Raw genomic sequence first — 24,638 nt, forward strand, 5'->3', positions numbered from 1 at the left:
AGATGCCGCAGTAGAATCGGTTACACTTCCGGCAGGGTCCGATTTGCTTAGCTTTCGGCTACGCTGTTTCAATGGAGTAGGAGTAGAGACGAGTCTCCGAAAGCGCTGCCGTTTAATTCTGCTGAAATTGGTAGGAGAAACTTATGTCATGAACTGGTTGGAGCAACTAAGGAGGATTAAACTCTACTTCAGTGAGAATCTGAGAACACATATTATACTAATAATACTATACTATACTTATTATATTTATTATATTTTATTTATTTATTATATGTGTGTATATGTGCATATATATGTGTATAGCTCTATCTATCTATCTATCTCTATCTATCTATCTATCTATCTATCTATCTATGCTGTGACTTCACATTGTTATGAAGAGAAAAAGAATACAATATATTTATTATATTGCAATAAATAATAATATATTATTATTACATTATACAATATTTATTATAACCAATATACCATAATGTATAATAATATAACAATAATGTATTAGATGCTATAGATTATAATATATATAATACACATTTATTTATATCCTGCTTTTATTATTTTTATAAACAACTCAAGATGGTAAACACACACAATACTCATTCCTCTTCCTCCTATTTTCCTCACAACAGCAACACTGTGAGATGGATTAGGTCGAAAGAGAGTGACTGTCCCAAAGTGACCCAGGTGGCTTTTATGGCTAAGGCAGGACCAAGATTCATGATCTCCCGCTTTCTAGAAACTATTAGACCAAACTGGCTTACAGACCAAACATTATTTGTATCTATGTACAATGTACATCATCAGAAGTTTAGATCTCCAGAATATCAATGAAATGTGTTGACCCAACTGTCCAAATAGCACTACTAGTTGATAATATTTTATTAATATGCTGCCCAGAATCGCTGAGAGCTGGCACTGGGCAGCATATTCACACATGAGTTCATGCATGACTGCCTTGAAGTTTCTTTTTGATTGAGCAGTCCTATAAATAGATAAGATTATCCTAAGCTAATTATTTCAACTGTGTTTGTCACAAGATACAATGACAGCCCATATATAATTCTAAATTTGTTTACCCTAATTTACAAACTAAACTAAATATTCCGAGTGGACTGAGTGAACCTAATTAATCTTTAGAGGATTAGTTGTTATTTTGGAGGCTTGTTCAAAGTGTTATAGATAGAATAGAATAGAATTCTTTATTGGCCAAATGTGATTGGACACACAAAGAATTTGTCTTTGGTGCATATGCTCTTAGTGTACATAAAAAGACAAGACACATTTGTCAAGAATCATAAGGTACAACATTTAATGATAGTCATAGGGTACAAATAAGCAATCAGGAAACAATCAAATTATGCAGGCATGTCACCACATACTATTTGATAACAGTGCTAGAAATTAATTAATTAAATTTGTCATCTCATTAGCAAAAGGAAAGCATTTCCTGAAAAAAAAATTACTTATAAACTAGCGATAACAGGGGTATTGATTTTTAATTTCTCCAGGCAGTCCTAGGATGTTTGAAACACTCTAAAGTGCAATGAGATATGAAGCATCTATCTAAGCATCCAATGGCAGCATTATAATGGCAATTTCCACATCCTATGAACCTCAAAAATCTAAGTCTTTGGATAGTAGTACAAAATACATTTGAAATAAAAATAGCATATAAAAGATAGGGACTTAACAAATTGGAGGGACCCTAAGGTTCTAATCCTAATTTTGTTGCAAAACCAGCTGAGTGGCTTTGGGCCACTCATTCTGTCTCAGTCCTAAAAAGAGGATGATGGCAAAATGAAGATTTCTGAAAACCTTTCCAAAAAAACTGCAAAGACTAGTCCAACTAATTTTCAGGCGGCTAGACTAACTGAGTGTGTGCATACACGCATATGCACATAGAAAGCACAGTGCTGTCCTGCAAATATACTGAACCATCTGCACTTAGCATAAACGTTTGATTAGCATTTACTTAAGTTGCATGTTATACCTTTCCAACCATCTTTACATAATGGAAACAGTAAGTTTCAAGTTTATTAGAATTTGTATGCCGCCCACTCCCATAGGGACTCTAACCACATTAGTAACCACATTAAAGCAAGATAAAACAGTACTAACCATAATAAAAGATATCAGATATTAGAGAATCCATCTTCAAAAGTGGAAAAAGATAATTTCTTTGATTATCCCAATAAAGTTTCTGATAGCTTTGTTATCTGTTGCCTTCAAAATGTTATTGGCTGTATCTCTTGTACTCATCAAACACATTTCAAAGGATGAGAGGAAAGAACAGGACTGTGTGGCTGATTCTAAAATTCAGTATTAATTTAGGACTGCCAGGTCTTATTAGATCATTATCTATAGCATGCTGCCCAGATGAATCATTATTAATGCAATCCTGACCACATTATAATGAAGATAATTTAATTAGTTTCAATTTGAATCCATCTTTGTAATTGGGTTTTGCTTGGAATTAGAATGACATAGTAATTGAAATAAATATGCTAATTTTCAAAGAATGTACTGTGGAGATAAAACAATGTATTTCTCAATCATTAGAAAGATTTGTGATGTTTTGGACTAACAGCTTTATAAGAGAACACATGTGAGAATCAGTTTGGAGTCATGGCTCAGGCTAGAAATCAGGAGATTGGGAGTTCTAATCCCCTCTTGATCATGAAATGAGCTGGGTGATTTTGGGCCAGTCACTTTTTCTCAGTCTAGGAAGGAGTGAATGGCAAATCATTTCTGAAAAGCCTTGTCAAGAAAACTGCAGGGACTTATCCAGACAGTCTCTGAGAATTGGACATGATTGAATGGTTGGGGGGGGGGGGGGAAGGGTGGGGTCACCCTTTCTCTTCTTGGACACCAATAGTCAGAATTCTTTAATTGATGGCATCTGCAACATACCTTCCCTGCCTGACTGGGTGGGATGGGCTGATGTAATGGGCAAAGATGAGTCCATAGGTGGACTCCATTCCATGCCACGTAAGACTTTAAAGGGCATAACCAGCACCTTGAATTTTATTTCACTTATAAGATTTATAAACTGTCTCACTCCATAATGTATGTATGTATGCATGCCCCCTTATTTTGTATATGTTTTAACTATTGCTTTTTCTAAAGAAAGTTACGTTAGTGTTTATATTTATCAGGAAAATAAATTAATAATAATAAATAATCTTTGTGTTCTGGTTCCTGAATCAAGCAAAACATTTAAAAAGAGATGAACTAAAATAATTACTGAGGAATTCACATTATTTAAGAAGCTCACTTTATACTAAAAGCATACCTCCAAGAAAAAAAATCTTCCAAAAACCATAATGATTTTAGTTCTAGAAAGGGAATAGAGAATAATCACTTTCACAACCTTGTAATTCCCTGCAGGGTGTCATAATAGTTCTGGTTTTTAAAAAAAAAAACTTATTATCACTGCAAAGTAAGAAGTACACTTTGGAAGTCACGGTTCATTACATTTGGAGTAATTCTATGGCACTTAGGAGATACTTAAATATTCATTCAGCAGCAAAGATTTTCCAACCAGCAATCTTTTCTACAATATGCATTTGAATGCAATTAAACTTCCCACCATAGAAGCAAAGAAAATGGATACAGTATTAGACATATAGGTGAAACAGTCCAAGCTGAAGAAAGATTTATTTATTTATTTAGCCTATGGTTAAAAGTGTTAAAAAGCACATCACAATTACATTCTCAATGAGAAAATATGAAAATAATTAAGACAAAAACACTTGAACATGACTCACATATTGTAATGTCAGTGAATCATCCTATAACACTGATATGTCCAGTATTGTTTCTTATGAGATGATAAAAATATAAAAAGTACTAGAATTCAATAATAACACTGCTTCAAGAAATTCCATAATTAATTATCTGCAGAATGAGGATCCTTTTAAAAAAATATTTTGTAAAATAGCATATACATTTTGTGATACTTGTTAATAGCACCAGGTGGCTCTAAAGAACACAACTGTTAATCTGCCCTTGAGGCACAACCAATTTCCTAATGAAAAAGACAACTGTATAAAAGTTTAATATAGAAACACCCTAAATAAATAGTATTTCCTAGAGGTTTAAGCTTTTATTATAAATAAGTATCACAAGTGAGAATTCTTTTTGTTGAGAAGGTGTCTGGAGCATTAAAATCTTGCTTCCTATATAAGACTATATATAGTTTTACTGACAGAGAAATAACCGAATTGCTATTTATAGCCTGTTAATCAGTAGAGTCTAGATGTGGAAATGGGTAGACAGAAGGGGCCAAGGCTCTTTGTTTAGATACAAAACAATAGTTTGCCATGTGCATACGTGCATTACTCATATTAAGGAAACAGACTGCCTCTTTGCCTCAATTTAAAGGACAAATTTAAAATCTGACTGCTAAATTTTCCTGAAATGTTCTATGTTCAATATTCTCATTTTGAAAGGAAAATTGTTATTTTGATATTTTTATTATTAATGAATTTGGTGCTAAATCTCCTTGCTAATTTACTGTAAATCATCGAGAAATAAACCAACACATCCCAGGCTCTCTATCTTAGGCCCAGAACAAGGATTTGAGAGCCAAGGACTAAATTTCTTTTCTTCAAGTTTTTGGTCTCTTTGTGTTGCAAGAGATTATTATCAATGGGAGAGGGTCAGAATGGTTTGGCATTTAAAAGCCAGTGTGTTTAATTTATTAGAAGTTTAACACATTTAAGGGCTACATTTTTAACAAATAAGTGAAAAAAATGAACCACCAGATGTACTTGGCTGCCAATTTTGGCTGTAGGGATGGTGCTTAAAAAGGCATAACCTAACTTAGGTCAAGCATTATATATTCACACACAATACACACAGACTCCCTTATGTCACAAGAACTATCTTTTCAGAGTTAAAATTATTCTAAACATAATTTAGAGCTGCAGCCTTGTAAAAATTATTTTGGATGTGAATCCCATTAAACTCAATTCAGCTTAATTTCAGGGAGACAGAGGATTAGACTGATAGTGGATAAGTTTAATGACTTTAGGGGCTAGATTGAATATGTTCTTGAGCCAATTCATCCCAATGTTCTTGGAATGATTTTAAAAACTACATTTAATGCACATCATATGTGTAACCCCTTTTTACTGTAAACAAAATATACAGTGGCTCAGTTGAGATCAAGACCACCCTAAATTAAGAAGGAACTTTAGCACAAACTATTTTAAAAACCTATATATAGGATAATATTTTTTTAAAATATTCCATTGGAAGTTTTCCAAGAGGAAGAATCCTGATACTCAAGGAAGCTCTGAGAAATTTAATGGTTAGGTTTTTCCTTCATTGCAGACAAAAAAGTAAATAGAAATGGATTTTATAATCTATATGAAACACTATACTTTCAAGGTTAGTATTTAGTATCCCCCCCAAAAAATGACAATGATTCTTCACACCAATTAAAAATAATCACAAATAATTTCATAATTCTTTCAACATTCCACCAAAAATAAGTGTTATCAAACCAAAATTATACCAGATGATTATATTAACATGTCTGTATATTCCAGAATATATCATATTGAGGGTGAAGTCTGTACAGATTCTCAGTCATCCAGGTCATGATTGTCCCAAAGGTGCTTTTTCAGCACCTGAAAAAGCACCTTTGAGACATTGAAGGTGAAAATTCATTGTCCTAGCTTGTGGGTTGGTTTCTGACCGTTTCGTTATATATCATATGTCATATTCTCATATATATTCTCATAAGTGTCATATTTGCTGGCCATCAAACAGGGCAAAGATACAAACAAGGTACTAAATAAAATTGAGCATCAAAGGAAAACTGAAGACAGTTTGGAGATACTGCCTTGGTTTCTTGTAATTTTTCAGCCTTTTGGAGATGATGTTCATCAGAACAGAAACATTTCACCATCCCAGGTCTTTTAAAGCAGCAATCCCAGGGATTACTGAACTACAACTACTATCATGAAGTACAATATTTTTGATCACATTGGAGAGGGCAAACGGGAAGTAGAATTCAACCTAAGTTGTTCATTCCTGTTTTAAGGGAAAGAATGGATGAGCAATTGCTGAAAAAGGCAAGTTGGAAAAATGGTGAGAAAGGCTTAATGGAAGTTGCTACTGTTTCTCAATCCATTCCATTCCATCCCATTTTCTTGTGAGATGTTTTTCAATGTCCCTCCACCCTCACTTTCTCAAGCATTTCCTTATACAAAAGCAATGCTTTAAAATCATTAGCATCTAGGTTTATATGATATTTTTTCCAGAGTGCAGTAGCAGGATTTGGCTGTTCCAGCAAAAGCAAGAATTTTGTGGAATCATATATATCTGCCAATTTGCAACAGATGAAGTACATCAAGTCCTCGAAAGCACAGCTCACATACACGTCCGTAGTTTTTATGAAGCGAATAGTAATTTATTTCGACGGGCTTTCTCTCGAGTAACCGAACTACCAGTTTATAAAGTATTCTGTTTAAGAAGATAGGAAGGTCTCCTGTCTTTAGGCAAAATAAATACGGATCCCCTACGCTTTGTACACCCGCGCGCGGTATGAAGTCGCTGGGCTCAAGCACGTTTTATTCTTCGGTCGCTGAAGAAACGCTTGAACGGGAGGGGGGAGTTCTTCTCCTTCGCTTCAGCCCCTCCCCCATCGCGCAAGCGCAGAACGACCCAAGCAGACGTTCCCTTAGCAACCGCGCTTTGAGCACTACCACGTCCCTGCCTGCTCGACTACAACCTCCGATACTAGAGCGAGCGGCAGGCTTCGAAGGCGGGGGAGATCTGGGGACCGGGCAGGCCTGGACACGGTGATGGGGCGTACGGCCCGCGGTCTTTTCCCCCGGTATCCTGCTCGTTATGATGCTGCTGAGCAGGAAGTCGGAAGGTCCCCTCTCGGCAGGTACTGGGGGTGGGGGGGGGAAGCTTAAGGGGCTCCTCGGATCTTCTCCTTGCGGGCGTGGATTCTTCCCTCCTTCGGGCTTTTTGTGGCTGGGCCTTGGGGCTGTCTGGCTTCCTGCTTTCCAGGCACTCAGCCGTTTGCGTGTCTTTGCAGAGGCGAGGCCTTTTTTTTTTTTTTTTTTAACAGGGAGTGTATTTTGTGTGGCGGGTGTGTTGGTGGGAGATCGCTGGCGCCGCGGAGGAGGAGGCTTTTGTAAAAGGAAGAGTGTTGTCGTCCCCTGCGACCTGCTGGGCTGTTTCCTCCCTGGGTAATGAAACAGCAGCGAAACGCCTGCAAGAAAGCAATCAAGCTCAGAGAGCACCACGGAACCCTTGTTCCCTTTACAACCAAGCCTTTTCCTGCCCATCCTTCGCCAACCTGCTCACCCCAGGCACACATGATCGTCTGGAAACGGGAAGCGGTTTTGAGGGATCGGGTGTAGGGATTGAGGATGGGGGTCACCCTGCCCCTTGGTGGGAGGAAGAGGAGCCAGGGCTGCGTCCCCCATGTGTCCTTCGCAGGAAGGGCTGGAACTTTTGCAGGAGGCGGCGGGGCCACGTGGGGAAAAGGGACGATCGGAACGAGAAGAAACGGCCGGTTGCCGGATTCGTGGCGGGAGGATGGCGCATGGGACTTGGAGCATAGCCCGGCGCCTGTACTGTATATTTTGAATTGGGGATAATGGGCAAAAATGTAGACCAGAGAGGGCTCGAGAAACGTTAATAGCATCATTTCCCCGAGAGACCGATGGGAAACTATCACATGAACAATACTTCCCCCCTCCCCCCGAAAAACCCCTCCAATCCGAATAGCCGCCGTCCAACGGTAACGGACAAGTGAGCCTCAATTGGGAGGAGTTGGTGCTCTTTTCGTAAATAAAAACGTTGGGTTTTATTGTTGTGGGATGTTGTAACACTTGATTTTTTTTTTACGCTTCCCGCGTGTAACGGTAGAGGTGAAGTACAGTAACTGTTGGAGCCAAAATAGTCTTAGTTACAAGAAATATTCGGTGTACGCTGTGACTTCGAGAAGCAGGCCAGATTATTTCAACTCCCTGCCAAATTATGCATAAGGAAATTTTTAAAGATTTTTCCTTTGGTAATAACTTAGCTGGCCCCTGCTTCGTGTGCTTTTTTTAAACTGTTAACTGGAAGGCAAGGAGCATTCCTTCCAGTCAGCAGTAATTACCATAAATGTTTATTTGCTTGTTTGTAATCCCAATTTTTTAAAAAAACAAATCATCTGTGCTTAAGCAAGAGGAAGCTCAGGAACTCTTCCTTTTTCATGTTAGAGGCAGTTTTAAAATTTTGGAATACTTAATAGAACTTTTTAAAAAACAGCAATTCCAGAAACAAAACACATCATTTGTTAATTTCTATCCGATTCTGTTTTGCACTACAAACAGAAGTATTTGTAAAGAAGTGAAATTGGTTGGAGCATTACTTGTTGAGCATTACTCAATAGATCAGAACAAGGCAAAATAATATTCATAACTCTTCAATACATTATTACATTGAAGCAAATGATGGGAACTTAAGAACTTTGCCCTCTGGTTCAGTGTTCTTTGTCTAACAGTGTCCAACTAAATGAATTTAGGCAGGTCATAAATGTGGCCAAGGGAATATCCTTCATGTTCCCAGTTGGCTAATGTTGAAGGCAAACTACTTTTATTCCAGGGAAAATAAAAGCCCATCAAGCCATAAGTATGGTATGACTACTTTCTAGAAGAGTTATTTCTAGGCAAGCCTATGCAGAATTATAACTGGATAAATAATATGTGATGCATATACTTACTATATTAAGTTTCAGTAAGTTTATTGTTTTAGGGGGTTGGTATTAAATGTCTTGAGTTTCAAACTATTTTCGAAGCTGTAATTCTTCCTAATGAGTCTACAGATACTGATTCATGATTGCTGAGGACAATTGCAACTTACTTTACTTTCAAAGAAATCCAATTTCAAATCATAGATGCAACATTTTATCACCTACATTTTTTCTTTGGTGGATATTGCTGAGATGATTTTTTTTTAATTGATAACTTTAATTCATGATTCTAAGTGCTCATAAATAGTGGTTGTGGTATTCTGTGCAGTTTAATGGTGGGATCTTATATTACTTGGGAAATTGCAATAGTCTACAAGAGTTGTTGGTTTTCTGTTTGCAAGACAGAAAAGAATCAATATTGGACAGGTTTCTGTTGCTGGCTTCTAAGGCAGTCTTGAATATGGTACCTCCCAAAAGTGAGTGTAGCAGGACAGATTAGGCAAAAGTGAAAATATGCTACATACTAATTCCTGTTCCTTGTTATTACACAAAAAAACAAAAAGAATTTTACATACTCAATGCCTATTATATTTTTTTTCCTTTTTAATGAAAAAAGAGGGGTATCAAATGCTGCTCCTTCTAATTATCTGCAGCCACATCATCTGGACCTTGGGATTTGTTGGAGGATTCCAATAAGAGTTTAGGAATATTACTATAATTTAAAATGATGCTTGTAAGAATTTGTGTTCATTTTTACTGAACATTTTGTTATTTCCAGCCAGGTTTGGAGATGGCTTGTATGACTCTTATATGAGAATAGATCAGATTAGATATCCAGAACCTACAAATGAAGAATGCACCCCTTCTGGTTTTCCTTCACTAGGGAGATCTAATGTAAGTAATTTTCCTGCTTCTTGAATTTTCTTACTGCTGGGACAACACAATCTAGATGCTTTAACAAACCAGAATACTAATACTAAGCTTATGCAGTACTTCTGATTTGATTCAAAACAGCTGCTTTATTGTGCAAATGTGACATCTATGTGTAGCTACATTTGTTTACAGAATCTCATGGGTGCTTTTAACAAGCTGCACACACGTGCTACATTCATTCTTGTACATTAAGGAACTTCTTCCAAATACAGCCTGAAACACTGCATAACCTTAAGTACATCTATATCAGCAGAAGGCTGTAGTTAAATATTGTGTCTGTGCTGTCTTTTCCAACCACTCAGGATGATTAAGAATGTTACAGGTAATTCTCATTTAACAATTGCATCAGAGTAACCATTTGCCGTTAATGATGATTAAAAAGTAACTTTGACCTTTGTAGGTCTGTAAAGCAAAGGAAAGCTGAAATAAGATTATAACAGTCATGGTTTCACTTAGCAACTGCTTCACATAACAACCATTGTCCCTAAATGAGGACCACTTAATAACAACATGGCAAAGCTTACAATAATATAGTTGTGGAGATGTCTTATTTTTCATAAATATTAAATACTATATAGCCTTGCAAATAGATTTTCTGGAACTCATCCACCTTTTGTTCTGCTTTCCTTAGTGTGTCCCCCCCCCCCCCCGCATAACGTTAGTGTTCTTCATAATGGAAATGGACTGATGACAACAACAGGCATATATAGATAAGAGAATAACATAATTGATCAAGTGATCTGAATTAAGAGATGTCACAATTCTTGTTCTCATTCTACCAGATCATTAATCTAAAGCTATATACTCCTTGCCTCTTTATGGCTTGTACACTCAACTGACAAAGAGAAAGGGATCTGGCTTCCATTTTTTTCAACATTTATAGGATAAATGTTTTCCTGTTGGTAAACATCAAGATATTAAGTAAATGCCTGTATGATTATTTTAATCACTGTATTTACTCAATATGAGGATGTAAGTGGCAAGAATAGCCTTTTTTCTTAGTGGTGTAAAAATTTGAGTTGCATTTTGAATATTATAGTAATTTTTTATGGTGAACTAGATTAGAAACATGTCAGTAAATATTTCCTTGCAGAAAAAGTAAGAACTGGAGAGCATCTCTACTGAAAAGAAAGGTTTACATCAGTGGTGGGTTGCAGGCAGTACGCCCGGGTACGGGCGTACCAAAGCCAGCCCGAAGCACTGGATACCATTCTGATACGATGCTCTGGAGGGCCAACCCACCCGCTCTCATTTCTTGCTGTCTTTTTACGTCTTCAGCGTTTCCGCGCACACGCACAGCACATACAGTGTCTGCGTGACACTCCGCTGAGCAGCTGGAACATCGCAGAGGCTCACAAGCACCAGGACGCACACACGCACTGCGCACATCCCCGTGGACACCAGCAAGTCCATTCCAACCGTACTGGTTGGAACGGAATCCGCAACCCACCACTGGTTTACATTATAGTTACATATCTTCTTGAATGTATCTATGTTCATTCCATAGTTAATATTCTTAGTGTTACAGTCAATTAACTAAATATTTAATTATAGGACTGAAATTTACTGGTTTTGGTTTTTTAAAATACAAAATGAAATTTCCTAATATTTCTTTTGGAAACAGTATGCCTTCTGTCACTTGGATTGTTTTTGTAGAAATGATGTATGTCTTAATCAAAGTCATGTATCTTGTCAGCTTGTTAGAGAGGACTAGTTAGATTACAGCAATTATGTCCAGTTGTGACAGCCTTAACAGATACTCTACACATACTTTGAAGCAACAAAAATATTCAAGCAAAATCAAAACTTAGTTGCATAACTGATCATTGAAAGAAAAGGTTGATCTAGTATCCTTTCACGTGTGCCATAATTGCTTTTCAGAAGACTATAGCTAAGAAGTGGAAAACAATATTTGAATTTGGCAGAGATTCAAAAGCAAATACAGTGGGTCAAATTTTATAAATTGGATCAAGTCAGTTGAAGCCCTTAGACTTAGATTAATTACATAGAGTAATTATTGCAGTATTGACAAACTGTAATAAGGTAATCATAGTAGTATTGATATATGATGATATAAAGAGACCTGAACCTGCATGCATCAGGCTTTATAATTCTGATTTCTTATATTGACTTACATAGTGAAGGGCATTGAAGTTGTTTTGTGCATAATATGTGTATCATAGAAAGAAAACATCACTGAGAGATTATCATATACCATATACATGGACTTGTTTTCTCTATAGATAGGCAATATGAAAAGCTCATAGACATGTCCTAAGGGTTTGTACATGTTGTCCTTAGGCTATAACCAGTCATTCAACATCTATTCAGAATTACAACAGCGCTGAACAAGAATGACTTACAACCAGTCCTCAAAGTTGCAGCCATCACAATGTCCCCAGAGTCATGTGATTGTGATTTGAGCACTTGACAACTGACTTGCTATTATGACAGTTGCAATGTACCACAGTTCCATGATTACCATTTGGGACCTCCTTTGCTGGCTTTGCACAAGCAAAGTCAGTGGGGAAGCTGGCAAGAGGTTTCAAGTTGCTCACCTCCACTCCAGAGCACTTCTTGTGGCACCTGCCTTCCTTCCTGCATTCCATAGCCATTGGAGAACTAATTACCTGTCATTTTCTTGTCACGTCTTTTGAATTTCTAAGACACTAAGCAAATATTTTTTCTGGCAATTGGCTATCTTTTTGTCTGGCATATGAAAACAAGAAACTTGCTTTTTATTAAAGATAAGCTATTGCATACAGTTTCAATGGAGCATAGCTTTAGAGGCTGAATTTTCCACTATCCAAAGAACAGATATGAGAAATGCTTCTCGTTTTATTTCTAAAATAGTTTAGTCTAAGGCATCCTACTGCCTCATGTGCCTGCAGCCTTAAAGTTATCCGTGTGTGAGTTAATTTCTAGCTATTTTGCTTTCATTTTATATTTAATCAGTTACAGAATATCTTCTTTCACTGCCGGTTCCTTTTTCATTATTCTTTATTACTTCAAGGTAAATATAAATATATTGGTAATGTAAATGTAAACATATTGCTGATGTTTATCTTCATTTTTTTCCTAGCTTATATTTTATCTAAGTATTGCATGTGGGACAAAATTAAAGTTCAGATTCATTTCCTGTTTGAACTCTGTATTGCTATTCTATTTTTTTCTCTAACTTTGTCTGCAAAATGCAAAAATTGAGTGCAGAATTCTTTGTCCTTTAGGAGATCAAATGTTTCTGAAAATAGAGGTCTTTGAAACCCAGTTGCTCTGAATTACTAACGAATTGCTGATTGGATTGGATTAATATCCCGCAAGGGGCCATCTTATTCAAAATTTTATAGCATTCTTCTTTCTTTCTGCTCAATTCAGCCATAGATACTAAAGAATCTGTTAACATGCTAATTCTCTGGATCATATTTTCTGTGACTTCTGAGAAAGTTGTATGTCTCAAAATACACTATATATATTTTCCAAACAGATATAGCAGTTAAGCAGTAAAATACAGATCTTGGTGTCCTGAAACTGCATTTTCTGAACCAATGCCGTAACTGTTTTGGCATTTCATTGAAAAAGGTATACACATAGTTTTTCAAAAGAGTTGTTTGCTGTTTTGGTGGAGTAAAAATTTGCTATAGAAATGGAAGAAGATAGCATATATAAAAGTTGCTATTTAGTTGCAAATATTGGTTTCACTGGGTTTTTTTTTTAAATTTAAGTCTAAACTAAAAGATGTCTCAGCAGTTCTTCTTACAACTATTTCATAAATTTAGTACATTACCGTGCAGTTGCCTTGCAGAACTCAATGAGGTATGTCACACTTATGCTAGTCTGCCTTGTGGGCTCAACATGGTACTTTGCAAAATGAAAATGACCTGATCAAATTTTGTAAGAGTGGCTCATTCATTCATTCAATACACTTGCAAGGTAGCTATTCTGCACCAGTTTTTAGGATAGGACATTATTTTGCTTCATTGCATTACTTGGGAGTTTATAGCTCACATTGCCTATACTGAAATAGAATCTGAAGTGAATCTCCAAAGTTACAGTTGTTTCAAATGCAGATAAATCATTTTTAATGTTTTCTGACTGTTTTGCAGTTTTGTAGGAAAAATATTTAGTTCCTTCATGCATGGAACACAACTCTTTGCAGGGCTCAAAACTAAGTTAGTATTCTAGAATACAAAATATACAAACATGCCTTCATAAAAAATTAAGGAGAGGTGGGAATGCACTAATTTAAGAGCAATATGGAATTTTTGGTAACCAAATTATTCACTAATTCTGCCTTAACTCTTTTGGAAAGGTTTTATAATCTGGTTATTTATCTTTTTTTTTCAATTTGCCGTTTTTGAGCTAGTAAAATAGTAATTTGCAGGTTCTTGGTTGCTTTACACCTTCCTTACTTGTTGCTATGCTGACTGAAGAGTAGATGTTGCAAAACTACTTTAGTGTATGCTAATACAGATTTTTACTATATCAAGTTTTTGTAAACATTCATTTTTACTACAACATTTTAAATTTAAACAAGTTAAATTACTGTTGCTGTTTCCCAAATGTTAAATTTGTGGATTCTAAGGATTTTCTGTTTCATCTTTAAAGGTACCTACTAGCACAATCACAATGAAGGATCATCCTTTGACTGGGAGCCAAGTCAAAGTTGAGCAATTATATGAAGACTCTGGAAATAGAAGGAGCAGTACTCTGCAGTCCACTGGAATAAATGGCTCTGAAAGGTCATTTCCAACTCCAGTAAAAGATAAAAGCGCTGATAGTATCTGCACCATCAAAAATAGTGGCAGCTCAATAAAAGCACAGAAAGTTGGTTGTCAGTCTGCAGAGCAAGCACTGAAGCAATATAAACAGCAGTTAACAGCCTATGAGCAACAAGAAATATTTAATTTTCCTGAAATCTATTTTGTGGGCCCAAATGCAAAGAAAAAACAGGGAGTTAGTGGTGGTCCAAACAATGCTGGATATGATGATGAACAAGGCAGCTACATTCATGTACCTCATGACCATCTTGCATACCGATATGAAGTACTTAAAATAATTGGAAAAGGCAGCTTTGGCCAAGTAGCTAAAGTGTTTGATCACAAAAACCACCAACATTTGGCTCTAAAGATGGTGCGCAATGAGAAACGGTTTCACCGGCAAGCAGCAGAAGAAATACGCATCTTGGAACATCTCAAAAAGCAAGATAAAACTGGCAGCATGAATGTTATTCACATGTTAGAAAACTTTACCTTTCGGAATCATATATGTATGACTTTTGAGCTGTTGAGCATGAATCTGTATGAGCTGATCAAAAGAAACAAGTTTCAAGGCTTCAGTGTGCAGCTTGTACGTAAATTTGCCCACTCAATATTGCAATGTCTGGATGGGCTATTCAGAAACAAAATTATACATTGTGACTTAAAACCTGAAAATATTCTTCTGAAACAGCAAGGGCGCAGTGGAATCAAAGTAATTGATTTTGGATCTAGTTGTTTTGAGCACCAAAGAGTTTATACTTACATACAATCTCGGTTTTACAGAGCCCCAGAAGTTATCCTGGGAAGTCGCTATGGGATGCCCATAGATATGTGGAGTTTTGGCTGTATTCTGGTGGAACTTCTGACTGGTTATCCTTTGTTTCCAGGAGAGGATGAGGGTGATCAGCTAGCTTGCATGATGGAGCTCCTTGGAATGCCTCCACAGAAATTGCTAGACCAATCCAAGCGAGCCAAAAACTTCATCAATTCGAAAGGTCATCCTCGCTATTGCAGTATAACAACTCAAGCAGATGGGAAAGTTATTCTTAATGGTAGCAGATCACGAAGGGGTAAAATGCGCAGTGCTCCAGGCAACAAGGACTGGATCACAGCATTAAAAGGCTGTGAGGACTCTTTGTTTATAGAGTTCTTAAAAGAATGTCTTAATTGGGATCCTTCTGCAAGGATGACTCCTAGCCAAGCTTTAAGACATCCTTGGATTTGTAAACGAGTACCTAAACCTCCCAGCGTGGATAAAAGTTCAGGCAAACGGATTGCTCACTATACAAGTGCTTTCCCAGGGATAAATTCCAGATTACCCCCAGTTGTTGGGGTAGCAAACAAACTGAGAGCTAATCTAATGTCTGATTCAAATGCCAATATACCTCTATGTACTGTGCTACCAAAACTGGTCAGCTAATAGAGAATTACATATTCCCAGGGTACATATTCTGTGTTTATTATTATCTCCTTGAATGACAAAGAGATTAGTGTAGGGCCTGGGGAAAAGATTATTGAAGGCTGAAACTTGTGTTAAAAAAAAATACCTAAATGAAAACAAGCATTTTAAGGGCTATAATTATTTAATCAAATTGTTTCAGCTAGAATTGGGATGCTTATTGTGTACATTTGTTTTATTCAGTGAGATTACATGATGTATAACAGATTTTAGAGCAACATTATAAACCACAAGATCACTTGTTTATGCAGGGAGCCATGTAACCAGAAAATAGAGTGCAATGTGGTTTCAACATAATTGCACTTAATAGTAAATTCCTTACAGAAAGCTGGTCAAAAAGCACAAGTTCTTAAGCTTTTTGTTGTTTAGGAATTATTTTGTAGCATTTTCTACATATAACAACAAGGTTTCTGAGTTTGCAAAATTAATTTGTGAACTCTCCTTCAAATTTCTTGCAGACAAGCACCTTGCAAAAATGTGTGGTGAGCCAGAGCTATGAAGATAATAGTTTTTGGACTCTCATTTTAATGTTTTAATTTTTCATTCCAACATTTTAATTGAATTAATTGATCACAAATGGAGATAAAAATATTTCTGAGAAAAATTCTTGTGTATTAAAATAAGTTGCTTTTAATTTTAGTAAATGACAAACTGAGCAAAATGCTGTTTTCAAATCTCAATTAGATGCAAAAAAGATAGGTGCTTCAGATATTTTGTACAGGAAAATGTAATGGGCAGCATCTGGATACTGGAAAATAAAACTATTTTTACTAGCGCACATAAGCTTGCCTCTTGGTTTTCCCATTCAGGATCTTGATTATGAAGACTTGATCTTTAGCAAAGCACAAAGCAATACTACTCAGACCTGAAGTACAGTATAACTATATGGTGCAAATTTATTGAATTACTATTAATGGTAGACATTTGCATTGGATGTTTATGAATCAGTTAAACTCAATTGTCTACATAGGATGCATTCTATGTTGTAGTTAATCATTTGTAGAACAGCTAATCACTGAAAATCAATTTGCTTCCTCTTATTTTTGTGTTTACTCTCGAGTTAATGTCACAAATGCTAGATTATATATTCTATCAGCAGTTCATTCAGATTGCAATGCAATTCCGGAACATCTGATAATAATACTACATACGGTATTTTTTGGAGTATAAGACGCACCTGAGTATGAGACACATCAAGATTTTGAAGAGGCAATATTTTAAAAAAAGGTTTTGCATTCTGCAGACCTCCCAAACAAAAGGGGGGGCATGTATAGAATGCTGTGGGGCAAAAAAAACCCTGTTTTTTGCTCATTTTTGCCCTCCCCAGTCCCCAGGAGCATTCTGGAAGCCTTCTAAAGGCTACGCACAGCTATTTTTGTGAAGGGGGTGGGGTTTGGGGAGGCAAAAATTGCTGTATTTATTGTATAAGACGCACCCAGTTTTCAGCCTCTTTTTTTGAAGCAAAAGGTGTGTCTTTCCCAAAAATACGGTAGTAGAAAAATGTGAAGAGTCCTCAAGAATGGAGATTTTATAGATGCTCACTAACTTCAGACCCAGAAAGCTCTATTGCATTTACATATAAATTATTCCATTTCCAAAAAAATACCTTAATTTGTCTATTTCAGATAGTTGGATTGTTACATCTGCATAGCCATTTAAGATTATTTGAAATTAAGATTTCTGTCTTAACAGTATTAATGATCACGGTTGAGGCTTTTTAGATTGTGAACATCCTTGAGGCGATTCAAATAAAAATATTCTATGCAGTAGCAGACATTGAGTGCATAAAGCATTGTGCATATCGTTCTAGAGATATGTCCAGTAGCCTCAAGTGGGATTTATTCCCTTTTTTGTTTGCTTGGAAAAAAGTATTTCTCTTACTGAGAAATGTCAAGTGTATTACAATGTACTGTTTTTATTTTTAAAGTGCATGGTTTAACATAACGTGAAATAATTATGACATTAATATTGCGTATAAGGAACAATTTACTTTCACCTTGGCAAGAAAATCTTGTGAAAAAGTTTATCGTACTGCATAAACATTTAATGTTTATTGCATTTGTATGCCATTCCATTAGTTGAGGAATTTGAGGCAGTTTACAAAGAAAAGAAAATTGTGAAGTAAGAAACAAACTGTAAAATTGAAAACTTGACTTTAGTTGCATGTTTATAGCTCATTGCATTTTGTTTTTTAATTGTTCATCCTTTGTATAAAATATAATAAATTTCCACAAAAATATCTACAAGCTATACTGAAATACCTGGGGTATATTATAGCTTGTTATTTTTTTATAGCTTTAAATGCTGAATCCTGCAGATAAAAGTCACCATCAATAAAATCTGGATGATTTTGGGAAATAAAATACAAACATATAGTCCTTGACTTACAACAATTCATTTAGTGACCAAAGTTACAACAGAACTGAAAAAAATTGACTTATTAACATTTTTTCACATTGAGCGTTGCAGTATCCCCGTGGTCATGTGATTTACATTTGGATGTTCGACAACTAGTTCAAATTTATGATGGTTTCAGTGTCCTGGGGTTATGTTGCAACCTTCTGACGAGCAAAGTCAATGGGGAAGCCAGATTTACTTAACAACCATTTTAACTTAACAATTGCAATGATTCACTTAACAAATGCGACAAGAAAAATGGGGCAAAATTCCACAAACATCTCACTTAGCAACATAAATTTTGGGCTCAATTGTGATCGTAAGTTGAAGACTACTTATATTTGATTGAAAGCTTACCAGATAGGTTTCATAGTAAACAATTTTCTCTTTAATTACTATCTTTAAGCTTTTTTTTAAAAGGGCGTTCCCATTCTTCCATTTTCTTATTCTCTTCGGTGATAATTCTTGCTAATTCAAGGAGAATAACACAAAAAACTGATTAGAAAGACATTTCCATTGCCTTTAATAGGCAATTTATTATGGAAACATCTTCAAAAATCACTTGCATTATTTCAGCATCTTATAACATCTGTAAAATAAGATATTTTCTATTAATATCTTATCTGAAACAATTTGGATTTTTACCATTCCTATTAAGAAAGGAAGTTAATTTAAATGAAGTAACTGATACAGTTATGGAATTTCATGAATTGAGGAATAAAATCCTGCAGTAACAGTCCATTTCTATAAAATGGCTGTTATGGAAAATGCAACAACAGCATGTTGGCTTATTTAGCATTTGGCACTGGTCTAATGTTCTTTGTAAGTAGACTGGGTTTATTGATATTGTTTTATACCCCAAAAATGTTCTATTTTTAAATAATTTTCATCTAAATTCTTTATACTAATGTGGGAACTAAATTAATCTCTTCAGTTCTATGAAAATACTCTAGCCCAGAAATGTCAACTGAAATGAATGTTCTTGAAACATATACGATAGAATAAATTGAGGTGAAATTTTCTGTTTCATAGATTGGAACAAAGGTCTAATAATCTTAATATCTTGCATTGTCTGTTCAAATCTCTCATTCCCAAAGCAATGTCCTAGTTCTTGTACAATAACCAAAAAAATGATTGTATCCATATAAAGAAATAGGCAACCTAAAACTCTTCAAAGCTTCTGGACTACAGCTTCCATATTCTTGACTTTTGCTGACTGGTTTATGGAACTTGTAGATCAAACATTCAGAACACATTATTGCATTATCATAAAATACAAATCTGATTTGGAAGTATTTTAAACTGACCTTATTGGTCACTTCGAACCTCTGAACTTCCTGAATGTTGCATGGAAATAGATATAGATGACTAAAATAAGGCACAAGGACATTCAACTGTCCTAATCATCTTAACCTAGTTCCAACAAAGAGCCCAACATTCTTGCTTAGACAATCTCACATTCCAAATTAATTAGTGCTGAACTGCATGATAATTTGGAATATGTGTGTGTGTGAAGGAACATTTTCAAAAGTTAGTGTCTAAATATATATAAATGCAATGGAAAAAGTGCTCCAACATAAGATAACTTTCTTTAAAAATAAACACTTCTTTTTTAGATTCAAGCTGTGTGTACTTCTAAAAAAATTCATCTACTGTTTAGCATTCAGATATAAAGAAATACCTATAAAATCTATGAGAAATTTTGTTTATTTAAAAAAGCTCTTTCTCTTAAATATTTGAAGAACATAATAGAAAAATGTTTTAATTGAAAGCAATTGTGTGTTTTAATGACACAGTGTAAGAACTGAAGCTAGCATTGAGATTCAGCATATTGAGACTCATTTGTAAATCCAGGCTTAAGCATGAGTGCCAAGAGTGAACTAAAGATAAAAATGAGCTTTATGAATAATGTAGGTATTAGCAAAATGTTCTTGCTTTGCAACAACATACAGATTAAATTTCATTGGGATTACTGATTGTGAGAAAACCAAAAATAAGTTCTAATGGGAAGGATTTGTAAACTTGTTTCAGAACTGATAAACTACATACATATTTCCACTTAATTATTGTCTATTAGCCTGAGCCTATGACTTGGCTTTTTGCTGATGGATCTGAATTCTAATATACAAAATAGAAGCCCACATGTTTCTTCTAAAATTGGCAATTGGCAAATGAACTCAATTACAATATAACCAACCCTGAAATGCTAAGAGAAAGTTAAAATAATAAATTGCAAAGATTTGGCGTGAAGCTTTGATACTCTGAACTCAGTAAGTTTTTATTGATGTTTTAACAGTAAAGTAGAATGAATACTATATTAACTACGCAGGCACAATTTAATGGATAAGAGAGGTACGTTCAGATAATCAGGATGCTGTATTTAAAGCTAGCCTTTTAACAAAACTGAAAAAGCCATTTACTGAAGAATTTTGACTGAGTTTGCACATTTTGTAATTTAGCATGAATATACTTGATCATTTTGGCTTGGAAAAAGATTTGTCACAGCAATAGTATAGCATGTTGGCTAATGTCAGTTAATTTTAATCTAAGCTAATTTTTGGTCGCCACGATGTAAAAAAAGATGGAGACTAGAAAGAGTGCAGAGAATAGCAACAAAGATGATTAGGGGAGTGGAGGCTAAACCATGAAGAACAGCTGCAGGAACTGGGTATGTCTAGTTTAATGAAAAGAAGGACTAGGGTTGACATGATCGCAGTATTCCAATATCTCAGGGGCCACCACAAAACGGAGTCAAGTTATCCTCCAAAGCACCTGAGGGCATGACAAGAAGCAGTGGGTGGAAACTAATCAAGGAGAGAAGCAACCTGGAACTAAGGAGAAATTTCCTGACAGAACAGTTAATCAGTGGAACAACTTGCCTCCAGAAGCTGTGAATGCTCCAACTGGAAGTTTTAAGGAAGATATTGGATAACCATTTGAAGTGGCATAAGGTTTCCTGTCTAAGCTGCTTATTATACAGTATATTTTATTATTTATTTATTCAATTTCTATAGCTGCCCAACTCAACTAAATAACTGTTAACATTTCTATATTATTCTTAACCCAATACTTCTATTAAATTTTTTAAAGAAATGTTCAGTGCAGCACAAGATGAATGTGCATGTAAAACAATTAAGAAAATTGAAATGCATGTGCAGTAAATTGTCCAGATCAAAGATGTGAATCAGCCACCATTTTATGCCTATTCATATTCCTTGATGTGGCAAGAAATATTGAAACAAAGATGTTAATGTTAATAGACATTAATGAGTCATGGTTTCTGATTCCAGATATTGGAATGTTGTATCTCTGATGCCACTAATGACCCTCAGCTACTTTTTATTTTATTATATTGATTGCTTAACGTATTTTTTTTAAAGGAACCATTCTATAATTTCACTATATGGCAGATAAATGTGAGTTTGTCAAAGCTGTTGAATTGGACATCTTACATAGCATTCTTTACTGTCGTTCTTTAAGTTATAGAAACCTGGATTATTATTATTTTTTTAAATCACTGGCTTGGAAAAGGAAACCTAGAATGAATCAATGAAAACAGTTTTTCCTCTATCAAAGCCCATGTCTTGGTACAGTAGCTTACTCAATGAAGACAGTTGCATAGTTTGAAGCTAAAATTACATGCAGTAACAGAAGCCTTCACAGCTGTGAAATACAAGATGATATTTAGAGATTTGTAGAGAAACATTTAATCATTCTTTAAATCAATCACTGCCAATACGCAATTAATGTAAACCCCTGGGACATTAATGCATTCTGGATAAAAATGGGAAGCATGACATTTGTGTATCTGCCAATAGACACATTGCAATATCTCTCCTCCAGTGCTAAAGCTACCTTGTGGCACTCCAGCTGTGTGGCTTTTCTTGAATTAATAGATCTTTTGTTTCAAAAGTAGCAGTCCAATCTGGAAGAAGCATCAGTGAGGTTTCTTTACACATTGGATTTTCCTTGTAAGTGTTGAGTGAGAAAAATGAAGATTCTTGTGCTGGAAGCAAATAGATTTTCCTGTTAGAATTGACTGCCTAGGGTAACATTTCCCCATCTTTGTAGAAAATCGTGAAATTATTACTGGAGGAAGCTTTTATGGAGAAATAACTATTCATAGGGATGCTGGACAAATTCTGTGACAATGTAATTATGTGGAATTTGCTAAGGAACACAAAGTAGTCAATGGAAGAAATAGGGGGAAAAGGAAACGGAACAATATGTGATGCTTTCTGTTATGTGTATGTAAGTGGAGATCCAAACTCCTTGTCACTAACCTTGCTAAGCCTATTAGGTATAGACCAGGATTAAACCTGTATTGAAAATTGCAACCTTGCCTATTTTGGACAAGTTCTCTCCCTTTTTCTCAGTCAAAATTTAGCATATGCTAAGCTTTAGACTACAGAGCACCAATTAAACTTCTAACAGGCCTGACAATCTGCAGTTAACCTTTTGGTTCTAGAATGTCACGTTCCATGAACAAGTTTTATTAAATAAAGTTCACAGTTCGATTGTATAGGGGATCAGTTGAGCTTTCTTGTATATTACAAGTTATTATTGGGAAGTCATGAGTTTCCAGTGTATGGCTCTGGTTATTGTCTAATATGCCTGCCGAAGATGTATTTGTCACTCTTTTACATAGAAGAATGTTTGTACCTACTACATGGAGGAATCAATTTCCAAACAGATTGGGAGGAGGCATCTAGGTTGAAGTTTGGATGAATAACAAGTATCTGTTGTACTTTCTACCATTTTTAAATCCTCTATTTAAAAAAAATCCAGTTTGCACAAGAGGGCCTCCTGCACTGGCCTTTAACCATGATAGGATGGATGAGGCTATAACTTGCGATGGACTGGCGCTGGGGGGGGGGGGAAATAGAAGGTATATTGTTTCATAGTTGATATGAATGATGTAGAAAGTTCACTGCTAAGAGAAACCTATGATTTCAAGTTTTTTGTATCTTTTAAAAACCATCCTGAATCACCGTAGGCTGTTGATGATCAGTAATGTACCGGTAAAATAACATGATACTTGAACTCGAAGGGTCTGTTTAAAAAATAAAAAACCAAAAGGTGGTCTATATATCAGCCTGCCTCTAAATGACACTCAAGTAATGGAATAATAAAAGAGTGCTGGTAGAAACATTTCAGGGTGTCTGTCATAGGCATATCATGCAATCTCCCTTCATTGTTCTTGTTCTTCGTGATAATCTCCAAAGCAGATCTAACGCATTGTTATGCACTCCCATTTATTATTATCTGCAATGAATAGGCGCAACATTTTATGCCTTAAAATTTGATAGAGGTATGGTGCTGAATGCCTTTCTTTGGCATGATTTTCTCATATTCAGTGTTCTCTCTCCTAGCACATTTAGGAAAATTTCCTTATTGTTGAATGGGTGAGGCCTAATAATTAAAGAAATTAATGTACAACAATTAAAGAGTCATTTGTTTAAAAAAGTCAATGGGTTTGGTGAAGATTGGATTGCTTAATATCACAACATGATTTGCAAGACATTTCTGTAGTTCCTTGGAACTGAAAACCCAGAATATTGGTTTTGAAAACCCAAATATTGAGTCTAGAACATTGTTTCTCAACCTTGGCGACTTGAAGTCCTGTGGACTTCAACTCCCAGAATCTCCCAGCCAGCACAGCTGGCTGGGGAATTCTGGGAGCTGAAGTCCACAGGACTTCAAGTCGCCAAGGTTGAGAAACACTGGTCTAGAATGAATCTAGAATAAACCAGCATTCACCCCTGGAAACTGAGGGGATAAATCTCTGCTATTTTCTTGATAAGATTTCAGAAGTGGTTTACCATTATCCCCTTTCTAATGCTGAGAGAGAGTGACTGATCCAAAGACGCCAAGCTGGCTTCTTGCCTAAGGAAAGACTAAACTCACAGTCTCCTGGTTTCTACGTAGCCTGCTGCCTTAACGACTAGACTAAACTGGCTCTATGGGTTTATTTACTTAATTTGAATATTATTTTTTTAGGTACAAAATGTGTTGACCTAATTGTTTTGACAAATGTGATATTCTTTAGGAGTCTGTTGTACACCAAATTGGTTGGTGTGCAGATGTGGTGAAAGACTAGTAAACATTAAAGCCAGAGGTGATATGCAGCCAGTTCTAACAGGTCTCAGAGAACTGGTAGCGGGAATTTTGAGTAGTTCGGAGAACAGGCAACTAGGCTGGCCCCACCCCCACTGCCTCCCAGCTGATTTTCTTTTGTTGCCCTGAACAGGAGGGAGCTGGAAAGCAGGTTAATGGGGTGGGGAGGGAATGTGGATTTTGCAGTATCCTTCCCCTGCCACGCCCACAAAGCAGCACCCACAGAACAGGTAGTAAAAATTTTTGAATCCCACCACTGATTAAAGCA

At 35.8% G+C, this 24,638-nt stretch overlaps 1 protein-coding gene across 3 annotated transcripts; it reads left to right on the forward strand.

The window, feature by feature from the left end:
* Window positions 1-71: 71 nt before the first annotated feature.
* On the forward strand, window positions 72-17,213 carry DYRK3 (dual specificity tyrosine phosphorylation regulated kinase 3). 3 transcript variants are annotated; one of them, XM_032218936.1, is made up of 3 exons: window positions 72-130; window positions 9,486-9,601; window positions 14,246-17,213. In XM_032218936.1, exons 2-3 carry the CDS (start codon window positions 9,518-9,520, stop codon window positions 15,815-15,817), a joined length of 1,656 nt encoding a protein of 551 aa, XP_032074827.1. In that variant the 5' UTR covers window positions 72-130; window positions 9,486-9,517; the 3' UTR covers window positions 15,818-17,213. The 3 variants fall into 3 exon arrangements, with proteins under 3 accessions (XP_032074827.1, XP_032074826.1, XP_032074825.1); XM_032218935.1 differs by lacking the exon at window positions 72-130 and adding an exon at window positions 6,686-6,904; XM_032218934.1 differs by lacking the exon at window positions 72-130 and adding an exon at window positions 6,686-6,904 and having other exon boundaries at window positions 9,490-9,601.
* Window positions 17,214-24,638: the final 7,425 nt, after the last annotated feature.

The sequence above is a fragment of the Thamnophis elegans genome, chromosome 5, assembly GCF_009769535.1.
Source record: "Thamnophis elegans isolate rThaEle1 chromosome 5, rThaEle1.pri, whole genome shotgun sequence".
NCBI lineage: Eukaryota > Metazoa > Chordata > Lepidosauria > Squamata > Colubridae > Thamnophis > Thamnophis elegans.